At 38.1% G+C, this 12143-nt stretch overlaps 1 protein-coding gene across 4 annotated transcripts in view; it reads right to left on the bottom strand.

Moving 5' to 3' along the window:
* MYO5A (myosin VA (heavy chain 12, myoxin)) overlaps positions 1–12143 on the bottom strand; it is a 124597-nt gene that overhangs the window by 89700 nt on the left and 22754 nt on the right. For all 4 annotated transcript variants that reach the window (XM_008577316.1, XM_008577317.1, XM_008577319.1 and 1 more), the window contains exons 6-8: positions 10950–11031; positions 8279–8386; positions 6222–6328 (exon numbers count right to left, since the gene is read on the bottom strand). In XM_008577316.1, the coding sequence (XP_008575538.1) occupies positions 6222–6328; positions 8279–8386; positions 10950–11031 (297 nt within the window). The remainder of the gene's footprint in view (positions 1–6221; positions 6329–8278; positions 8387–10949; positions 11032–12143) is intronic.

Here is a 12143-nt window from a genome sequence, read left to right as displayed (position 1 = left end):
TTCTTGAAATTTTTGTTGATTTTTGCTTTATACATTTTGAGGCTATGTCATTAAGTACATACAAGTTTAGGACTTCCTGATGAATAAAATTTTATTATTACAAAGTGACTCTTTTTTCTCTAGTACTGTTTTTGGCCTCAAAGTCTATTTTGTCCAATATCAACATAGCTCTGCCACTTTTATTCTAGCTAGTACAGTATGTCTTTTCTAAACCTTTTATTTTCAAACTTTATATTACCTCTACCTTTTAGAAATACTTCTTTCAAAAGCTTAGATCTAAATTTTTTAATCAGTCAAATAACCCATGTATTTTTACTGGAGCATTTAGCCCATTTTTAATTATTTATTTCTATCTTATTTTGCGCTTTTATTTGTTCCACCTTTCCTAAGTTTTTCCCCTCCCCCTTTCTTGCTATATTTGGATTTTTTTTTCAGCCCATTTTCCTCTCTACTAGCTTTAAAGGCTTACTTTCTGTTTCTAGTTTTTATAATAGGAGTATTAATCAGCATAATTAACTTAATATACATATATAACACTAACTCCAATCACTCTAATCTATGTGCTTTGCTACCAAATATTTCAGTTCTACTTTTTTTGGAGGGGGGATAGGGGGACTGATGATTCACTTTTTTAAACTTTTTATTTTGAACTAATTTTAGACTAATGAAAAAGCTGCAAGAATAATGCAAAGAATTCCCTTCACCCAGATTCCCTAAATACTAATTTTACCACATTTGCTTTTATCATTTTCTTTCTGTCTTACTTTTTTACATACATATACATACACATTATTTTTTCAGAAACTTGTGTGAGTAAATTGCAAACACAATGCTCTGGTTGCCCTAAGTATCCCAATGCACATTTTCTGAAAACCAAGGATATTATCTTACATAATTACAATGTAATGAACAAAATTTAAAAATTAGCAATGATAAAACCCTACTATCAAACCTGCAGATCTAATTCAATTTTTTGCCGACTGACCTAATAATGACCTCTATGAAAAAAAGAAGAAAATTTAATGGTTCAGGATCCAATCTGGATATGAATTTAGTTACCATGTCTCATTAATCTCTTCTAATCTGAACAGTTCTTTACTCTTTTTTGTCTTTCGTGACCCTTACATTTTTGAAGAGTCCCTCAATTTCAGTTTGTATGATGTTGCTTACCAGAGAAGTGATGTTGCAGTCTCCTCAGTGTGTCATATTAAAAATTATGTGATATTGACTGGCCCCATTGCTGGTAATGTTGATTGTGATCTCTTGGTTAAGGAAATGTCTACCAGAATTCTCCACTCTAAAAATAACTATCTTTCCCTTTATAATTAATAAGTATCTTGTCAGGAGTTCTATCTTTTTCCAGTCCAATACACTATTCATTATTATTGTTTTAATTAATTAAATTTGATCTACATTTGCCCATATTTTACTAGCTTCTTAGTTCACCATTTCTTCTTGCATCTTAGATCTTCTATCTGGAATCATTTTCCTTCTACCTAAACTATATCCTTTAATGTTTCCTTTAGTGAAAGCTTAGTGGTGGGGCCGGCCTGTGGCTCACTCGGGAGAGTGCGGTGCTGATAACACCAAGGCCCCGGGTTCGGATCCCATATAGGGATGGCCGGTTCGCTCACTGGCTGAGCGTGGTGCTGACAACACCAAGTCAAGGGTTAAGATCCCCTTACCGGTCATCTTTTGAAAAAAAAAAAGAAAAAAAGAAAGCTTAGTGGTGACAAATTTTCCCAAGATAGTTTAACTGAACATACAATTCTAAGTTAATAGTTTTCACTCTAAGCACACTGAGGATATTATTCCACTGTTTTCTGGTTCTTATTGTTGTAGTTGGGAAGTGAGTGAGCAGATTAACTGCTATTTCTTCAAGGGCAATTTGTCTTATTTCTCTGTTTTAAGATTTTCTCTCTTTCTCTGGTATCATTATGATGTACTCAGGGGTAGATTTCTTTTTGTTTATCCTGACTGGGATTTTTTTGACTCAGAGTCTGTGGTTTAATGTTATTTTCACAAGTTCTCAATTTCTTAGTAATTATTTCTTTGAATATTCTATCTGTCTCATTCTTTTTCTTCTCTAGGAATTCTCATTAGATTGAAATTAGACTTTATTACTCTATCCTTTTCCCCTCTTAACTATTGTTTCAAGTGCTCCATCTCTGATCCCTGTCTTGCATTTTGGGTAATTTCTTCACATCCACCTTCTAGCTTATCAGTTTTCTCTTTAGTTGGGTCAAGTCTGCTGTTAATTTCTTTGACATTCTTAGTAGGCTTGACTCTATTTATTGTTTTTCCTAGATCCTTCTAGTTTGTTTCATCATGGGACTTGTGATTTTTGACTGTGAGCCAATATTTCTTGTAACTTTTCCCACAGGACCTCTTGAGACCTAGATTGAAGGTGGATCCTCTAAAGTAGATTTGCATTTGCTTCTGTTGGGCACCTTGGGTACTACCAGCCCAGTATCAATTTAAGTCAAGTTTTCTGTACATGGCTTTTTGGGACCATCCAGAAATTATAAAATCAGGCTAGGAATATGTGTGAGGGTCAGTTTATTGTCATAAACTTTCAGGGAACTATTTTTCCTCCTCCACTTAGCACCAAGTTGTCAGTCAGACTATCATTTCTTTATACTCTTGGAGTGGGTAGTGGGCAAGTTTACTACTAGTTCCCCGTTTAGGGTGTCAGCTTTAGGCAGGGGTTCTCCTTTTTGATTCCCTGTTTACATGAGTTCTGGGCTTTATTTTTGTCTTCTGCACCTCACCTTGGCTATGAAAACCGAAGTTCAAGGTCATTGGGTTCAGCAAATGCCCCAAGGTGGGGCAGAACTATCAAAAAGAGATGTTGTTTTACCAATAACCTTTAAAGCTCATTTAGTTTCCACCTACCCCAAATACTGAAACTGTAGTTATCATCAAATCAACAAAACTGACAAGTGCTGGTTAAAAAAAGGTCACAAAATTTCAATAGGAACTAGATGGAAGTAACTTCTAGACAAGTTCCATGGACTATAAGCACTCTTCCTCCAAGATAATCATTCTAGACATCTCAAATAGGAAAACAGTACACTGAAATTTTAGGAAAGACTTTCAGTGAAGTGATACATTAATATTTAACATTAATGATGACTTTCCCGATTAGGAGAATCCTGACATTTGGAGAAAGGTCACATTGGCAGAGACAGAAATGCAAAAATCAATGAGTTCATTTAAAAGAGAGCCAGTCTGTACACTAATGTTCAGAGTAGTATTATTCATAATAGCCAAAAGTTGAAACAACCCAAATGTCCATCAACCAATCAATGGATAAACAAAATGTGGTATCTCCATACAATAGACTATTATCCAGCCAAAAAAAAGAATGAAATACTGATACATGCTATAACATGGATGGATTTTGAAAGAAGTTAGTCACGAAAGACCTCATATTATACGACTCAATTTATATGAAATGTCCAGAATAGGCAAATCCATAGAGGCAGAAAATAGATTCACTTGCTTAGGGCTGGGGAAATAGGGGTGTAAGGGAGTAGCAGGCAAAGGGTACAGGGTTTCCTTTTGAGGTAATAAAAATATTTTACACTGACTGTGGTGCTGGTTGCACCTATCTATAAATATACTAAAAATAATTTAACTGTATACTCTAAATGTATGGGTATTGTAAAAGAAAATATAACTTTAACATACAAAATTTGCTTTTGTAAAAATGCTAAAAATGGGAAAACATAACTAATGACATTTTAAGTAAAGCAGCTTCTAAGGGGCTATTGAGAGGTCAGGCGGCACCAGGCACACTAAATTCCAGGAAGGGAATGACCACCTCCTGGTTCCAGGAACTGACCGGTTCCTTATCTAGAGGCCACCTGGCCAGACCCCAGGGAAGATAAACGATTGAGAAATGTGCTGTTCCTTATCGGGGTACCAGCTCACTAAAGCCTACCCATAAATCTAAAGGTGCCTCAAATATCCAACAACTCATCCTGTCACAAAAGTCTGTCTAAAAAAAAACTGTCTAAAAAGTGCTTGTGTTAAGAGCTCAGGGCCGCTTCTGTCCTGAAGACAAAGTAACCCCAGCATGCTGGAATAAACTCCTCTTGCTTAATTACAATGGTCTCTATCTCATGGTCTTTGTGAAGTGAGCCATTCCGACGTGTGGGATTTGTGCATGGTGCACAGATCTTACAGTATGGTATACTTTAATCGGTATGGTGTACTTTAAATGGGTATGGTGAACTATATCTCAACAAAGCTGGTTTTTTAAAAAAAGCCTAGTAATGTTTCCTTAGAAGAAATTAGTGTTTAAATCAGAATTATTGTTTTGCTTTTAAAAAACTGACATTAGGAGAAGAGGCTGGGGGCAGAAATCATGCATCTAAAATTAGGATCCATGGCATAGGAAAATACACATCAAATATCCATAAAAGAAATCATGAAGATCGAGCTTTCTGTAAATCAGATTCCCTGCCCATCTTAGTTCTTGGTCCTTTGACTAATAAATCATTCATAATACAGGGTTTCTCTTCAAATCATAAAGTCATTTATTTTATATCTCACACATCCAATGTAGCACAAAACTACTACATCCAGAAAAGGCAGAAAATAGATTCTTTTCTCACAGGAGTAGGAAATCTGTTTTTACACGAGGGGCTATATAGATCCAGAGAAAAAAGGCAATCAAGAATGAGTTGAATAAAAAAACATCTAAATTAAGGCCTTAAGAATGTTAAAATAATATGGTTCCATCCACAATGACCTCAAATCTCAGTGGATAAAGACAAGCAAGAGAGACCTTTACAGAATTGTGTAATTTGAGCTACAATAAAGGAAATCAGAAGGGGTAGGATGCATATTAGAAGAGATACTATCAGATCTGCATGTTAGAAGTGAATAAGAGCTGACCAGAGAAGAAAAGCAATGGTAGTAGATTGAATTATGTACCCCCCAAACTCCCTGAAGCTTGAATTGTGTCCCCCAACTTTTACGTATTAGAAACTTAGCCCCCACTGGGACTGTTAAGAGCATGGGAAATCCTATTATGGTAATCGAAAGGTGGAGCATTGAAGAGGTGATTAGATTGTAGGACCATGCTGTATTGAATGTATTAAAAATGGTGGTTAGGGGCGTGGTTCTGAGGGCTTAAAAAGAAAGTGAATGAGAAGCTCTCTCTCTCTGCTCTCTTTGCTTCCACCATTTTGCAATGTGAGACCCCTGAGTCACTGTTGCCACCACCAGATGGACTTTGGACTTCCCAGCCTCAGAAATTGTAAGTGATAAATTTCATTTTCTTTATAAATTACCCAGTTCCATGTATTTTGTTATAAGCAACAAAAATGGACTAATACAGAAATCAACCTGTCCCAGCAGAGAGAATCTGAGCAAAGGCAGGAGAGCGGCAGCTTGGCATGTTAATGGCTGGAATACGGAGTGTGAGAAATGGTGAGAGATAGGCTGAATAGGAAGTCCATGGTAGATCATGAAGGGCCTTCCATGTCATGCCAAGTAAGGTATTTGACCTGTTCCTGAAGGCAGTCGGGAGTCTTGAAGGATTTAAGTAGGGGGATGACATTATCCCTCATAGATCCCTCATCTCTCTTGAGAGAGATGGTATATATATACATATGTGGGGAGGAGAGAGAGAATTTATACATTTTACTAGATGATAGATATGCATATACTGTACCATATACAATAAGATTAAAAGGGATAAGTCAATTTCTTATGCCCCTACTGCCCACCATCTAGTTACTCTTCCCAGGAGGAACCACTGTTAATGGTTTCTTCAATAATATTTAAACCATATTACATTCCCACAGCTGAAGACATAAAGTTACCAATTCTTGGTACTTATGTCATGGGCCAAATGAGCCTCTCTAGGCTCACTGATCCAACTTTTATATCTAATATTTCCTACCTCTGTTATAGAGATCAGATATGTATCAAGTTCTCTCTCTCTCATTCTCTCTCTCTCTCTCTCTCTCACACACACACATGCGCGCACACACACACACACACACACACACATATACACTGTGTAACAGGGAACAGAATCCATTTTTCTCTATTTTCAGCTCAAGATTTTCCTTTGGATAATGTATCTCTTTGATAATTATCTGACAATGTTAATAGAGAGATTTCAAATATATTGCTTCTATAAAGAATCAACAAAACAAAAATGCAATTCAACTGCCATCACACTAAGCTTATTCTGAACTTACAGGTATTGTGCAGCTATCTGAATCTCGAGATGTAAATCCAACATTGCCTAAGTGAAGGATGCCAGCAAGTATTCGGAAAATTCCCATTTGATAAGATTCACTAATTCCTGAAACAACAGAGTAAATGAACAAGTGATTAATTTCAGAACATCAACTAAACAATTATAGCAGATCATTTTAGGCCTATTGTAAATTCATGAATACTGCCAGAGGTTGTGTCATAGATAATAACACTTTCATCTTCATTGACATTAACAGATTAGGTAGTTTAGCATCATGGGGGCTACATGGCTATGGAGTGTGACTGGTGTGCCTCTGCTACCGATCTACTAGCTCACATGGGCAGGTAAACTCACCCTTCCTTCTATGCTTCCATTTTCTCATTTGAGATATGGGGATAATAGCGACTACCTCAAAGGGTGTTTGTGAAGATTAAGAGAGAGAACACACCTAGCATACTTAACACATTATGTGACACATGGTAAGTGATAAACAAATGATTGTCATCATTGTCACACTGGACTTAGTATTTTATTAACATTATTACAATTTCTATTTATCTCTAATCCAAATGCAAGTGGTAGCCCAATAAGGCTGTTTTAAGTCAGATTATTTAATTACTTCTTCTAATTACAGAGCAAATACAAGTCAAAGAGAACCCAAGATAGAAGTGTTTAGGCTGGTATTGTACCTCAGCCTGATGAGTAACTGTCCAAATGTAGCATTAGAGCAGGACCTAAAGGGTAAGGCAGGAAGAGAAAGCTGGACAGCCTCTGGCTTTTATCAGATTTGGCTTCATTTTTCAGTAAGGTAAGAATTATCAAAATATTAGATATAATTATACGCAAGTAGAAGTAGTAAAATTATTTTAAAATATGTAAACTTACACCGAGTAATTGAGAGTTGACTTTATAATGAATATTTTTGCCATCTCTTGCATCATGTTTTTTTCAAATTCACAATTTTCTATTTACAAACAGATTTGTCCTAGAAGTGTTTTCTAGTGTTTTTCAAACTTTAATACACACGTGAACTACCAATGAATCCTGTTGAAATGCAGATTCTGATTCAGCAGGTCTGAGAAGAGGTCTGAGATTCTGCATTTCTAGCAGGTTCCACAGTGGTCCTGGACCACACTATGATTAGCAATGCTTTCAAATTAATTTACCTGAGGGTACTCCTCAAAATACCAACATATAATTTTAGAGTTATTTATATACTGACATTTTTAAAAAACAAAATTCATCTCTAAAAGTTGTAGACTACAGTTCTAAAGATTAATTTATTCACATGTCCACTGAACATTTTTTAAACCCTGGAAACAAGATAGTGACATATGAACTATTTAAAAAATGTTAGAATAAGGGCCAGCCCGTGGCTCACTTGGGAGAGTGTGGTGCTGATAACACCAAGGCCAAGGGTTTGGATCCCTATATAGGGATGGCCAGATTGCTCACTTAGGACAGCGTGGTTCTGACAACACCAAGTTAAGGGTTAAGATCCCCTTACAGGTCAACTTAAAAAAAAAAATGTTAGAATAAACTACATATAATACAATGTTCTGTCACCATGCCAGCTCAGCATATTTCCCAGAAACAAAAATACCCTGAAAACAAACAGACAAATGAAAACCCCCACAAAATGTAAGCTTGTACAGGAAACCATTTCATTTAGCTTTAGGTTTCTGATTTTAGTAAAAATTTAAGCAAAGAATTATAGTTAGTCCTACCTCCCCTAATGCCCCAAATGTGTTTTTTTTAACAGCTTTATTGAGGAATAGTTTGCATACCATAAAATTCACCCATTTTAAATGTGCAATTCAATTATTTTAAGTAAATTTACAAAGTTGTGCAACCATTACTGCAATCTGATTTTAGAACAGTTCCCACACCCCAAAAAGAAACCTCATGCCCATTTGCTGTATAAATGTCTTCTATAAGGAATGTTAAATCTCCCAGCAATACTCACCACTTAACACAAAGCCAAGCCAATATTCCAAAGGTTCATTGAGTCTAAAAGCTATTACTCATAAGAGCTCAAGAATAAAATGACATTACCTAGCAAAGTGCAGGCCTGCCTGGTATGTGCCATCTCCTTTGCATCATCCACTCCTTCAATCACAGGACTGCCACCTTGCTTCGTGTAATGAAAGTTACCTGCATTTCCTGAAATGAAAAAAAAAAAAAAGTTTTTCAGTCTATGAAAAAGTCTTGCTTCCACTTTTATGTCCACTCTGAATAAAAGAGAGTGATAGCACAGCTAGGTGTACAGGATCTGGAGTTTACACGTGTTTTCAATTTTATTTTAATATAAAACTCAAAATTAAATAATGGAGTGTGACTTCCAGTCAAGATGGCAGAATAGACAGTTCCCAGCGTCAACTCTCTCCCACAAATCAATCAATTTACAACTATAAAAATGTAGCATCAGCCAAGCTGGGGCTGCTGGAGCTCAGGGGAAGAGGAGGAGAGACCTACTGAGTTCATGAAGGCAGGAGAAACCATGATAAGAGAAAGAAAAAACTGCTCTAAGCATCTTGGGCTGTTGCTGCTTTAAGGCTTGAGCTGCTGAGCGCATGGAGCAGGAGCCGGCAGAAGCTGCAGCTGTGTCCTTCAGATGGAGTTACTTGGAGGCAGCAGGGGAGAAGAGGGCCTTGGTGGCCCCCAGGACAGCAAGACCACTAATAGGGTTCCCGTGGACCCACATAGGAGTAAGGAGCCAGAACAGCTGAAAAAAGGGAACCATTCAGAGGTCTGTGAGTCATCACAAGGGACCGGCGCAGGGCCTGCCCCATGGGAAGTGTTTTGAGCATGTGCAGTGGGGGAGACGTGCCCAGGGGAACACTAGGACACAGCAAGGACAGCTGACCTGTCCCCCAATCAGCACAGGATCACTCAGAGGAGACTGGTCAGGAATGCAGAATTGCATGGGGTGCAGTTTGATGAAAAAACTCAGGCCCAGATCAGAGTTTCTACACAACACAGATCCACCGGGTCTCTGGAGTGCCAGAAGTACCTATAAGGTCAACCATTAAACCCTGAGCTGCGCAAAGCCTTCCCTAGGGAAACAGCAGCAAAGCAGCAATTTAGCTAAACCACACAGCTCAAGTACTGGTTCCCACAGGAAGTTCCCCTGTGTTAGAAGTAAGCAAAGGACAAAAAACTAGTTCCGGCCTAGGCATACCACCAGCACCTTGGGGCCTGCCTGGGAACCAGAGGCTTGGAGCCGGGATTGGACCCCACTCCCACATCCTGGCAAACAATGCCAGTGCCTTGGGGCCTGCTCAGGGACCTGAGGCATGGAGAAGGGTACTAGATTCCCCTCCCACAACCAGGCACACTGTGCCAGTGCCTTGGGGCCTGCTTGGTGACCCGGGGCATGGAAAAGGGGACCGGACCCCACTCCCACAACCAGGCACACTAAGCCAATGCCTCAGGGCCCGCCTGGGGACCCAAGGCATGGAGAAGGGGACGTACCCCCCTCCCTCAACCAGACATACCACGCCAGCATCTCAGGGTCTGCCCGGTGACCCGAGGCAGGGAGAAAGGGACTGTAACCCCCCTCCCACAACCAGGCATACTGCACGAGAAACTTGGGGCCCACCTGGTGACCCGAGGCACGGAGAAGGGGACTGTACCCCCCTCCTGCATCCAGGTACACAGTGCCAGTGCCTCAGGGCCCATCTGGGGACCAGAGGCATAGAGAAGGGGACCAGACACACCCCACAACCAGGTACACTGCCAGCACCAAGGAGCATGCCAAAAACATCACCTCCATGTGGGTGGCCCACCACAGCCACCACAATGACTATAGCTGCTGCAAAAGCAGCTATACACCACAACCACTATGCAGATGGTCCATCAACCACTGGAGTGCATTCACACAAGGAGAGTCACCAGCAGAGATAAAGAAAAGAGGATGCCTGTCTCCACAAAGCCTATTTCAGAGTGACAGAAGAAGCATCTGTTCTACGATAATATTGGGGGACCTGATCACACCTCTCAGCATCGGACGGATCATCTAGGCAACAGTTTAACAGAGTAACCATTATTCTTTCAGAAGGAGAGAAGAAATCTAGGGTGATTAAGGAGGGGAGGGGAGAGATTGGACAAGGGGCATAAAGAATAATTATGATCTGTAACAATATATATGCTAGTAATATTGATTTGATCAACATATCTCAATGTTCAACCCCCAAAAAACGTATAATCGATTTTGATTCAATAAATAAAATAAATTTAAAAATAAATAAATAAATAAATAATGGAGTGAAATATTTATAGTTTATTTATCTTAACTGGTGAAATGAACAGTCCTTCCCTAAAGGTTTTATTCCAATCTACATGCTAGGATAATTTCCTCAAACACTTTACTACCCTCATCAGAAACCTCCAGGCCTCCATCTGATAAACTCCTTTCAATTTTTTTTCTTTTAATCAAGGCAAATTTCAAACATATCCAAAAGTAGAGAGGCTAGTATAATGAACCCCTATGTACTCATCACCCATCTTAAATAAGTATCACCTCAAGGCCAGTCTTGTTCCATTTACAGAGCCACTCACTCCTTCCCCACCCTATGGGTTGCTTTCAAGCCAACTGTAGACTTTTTATCATATTATCCATAAATATTTCAGTATGAGATAAGCTCCATTTTAACAAGTAAGTTTAGGAACTTGGAAATGAACGGAAAACAGTATCAGCACAATAAATATAACACCATATTCATACCTAATCGCAGCATTTTAAATTCGGGTAACTTTGCTGAGGCACAAAGCTGATAGAAGATATGATAGTTTCTCTCCTCTTCTGCCTTTGAAACAAGAAGAGTTTTCAATTGCAACATTTTAATCTAAAACTCAGAAAATTCTATCATAAAATAAAAATTTAATATTTAATTATATCATTTAGTGAAATAAATTGTCCTTTCCCAAATTTCCTAATTTTTTTAGTTAGTATTAAGCATTATGATTTATATAGTCTATGTGCATATGGATGAGTGTGCATGTGTTGGTCACATACAATATAAAATACCTAATAGTAATGCTTTTTGAACTAGTGAACAGCTTGATTTATGAGACTTAAGAGACCAGTGCTTTAGGGAGAAGCTAAAACCATTTCTTTGCAATATTCAATACTTTTTTTCTAATGGTATCTCTTAGATTCATGGTCTTCCTAGCACTTTGACTGGAAAAGAATAATCCCATCTTTGAAAATATTTTAGAGTGGACCATCTACTGTGGTTGTTTGTAAGAAATCCACAAATGCACTATATCATCTATACTGTTTTAGATTATATATTTTAAAACCAATAACTATTTTATAAAATATAAAATAAATTACTTACAACTATAAGGCCAAATTTCAGCACCTCCTGAAAGTCTTTTTCCATATATACATACCTCAAAAATACAGTTGCAATAATATTGTTCAAACAAAATTGAATCCTAATACTCTACCATCATATCCTTGAATTTTGCAGTGTATTTAGTTGATAAAGGTTAGTACTCCTAAGAACAAGGTCAGGTTTGATGCCCAAAGGAAGCTGATGTCTGGTAAAGAAAACTTTTAAGAACAAAAGACACTGAAAAACTTATAAATGTGCAAATGATCACAAGCATGATTAGGCAAGAGATCAGATGATTCGGTACTCAGAAACTAGAAAAGCAGATGGGTCTACAGAAATACTTGGTCATCTCTGTACAAAAAGGACAATATCAAGTCTTCTTTTTTTGACTGCATAATTCATTTTGACATACCAAACATACTCAATATCCTACAGCCCTGGGGACTGGGAAACGGCTAGAATTGCTTCAATGTCTCTAGACAGGACGATAAGGATTAGGCCTTACCATTTTGTATTAAGCACTAATAGCCATTGGCCAACATACTAACCAAGGACTGTTTTTCCTGTCCATTTCAACT

Source organism: Galeopterus variegatus, unplaced genomic scaffold, assembly GCF_000696425.1.
Source record: "Galeopterus variegatus unplaced genomic scaffold, G_variegatus-3.0.2 Scaffold1487, whole genome shotgun sequence".
NCBI classification, from domain to species: Eukaryota; Metazoa; Chordata; class Mammalia; order Dermoptera; family Cynocephalidae; genus Galeopterus; species Galeopterus variegatus.
The sequence above is the reverse complement of the archived record's forward strand: the minus strand, read 5'-3'. Positions and strand labels throughout refer to the sequence as shown.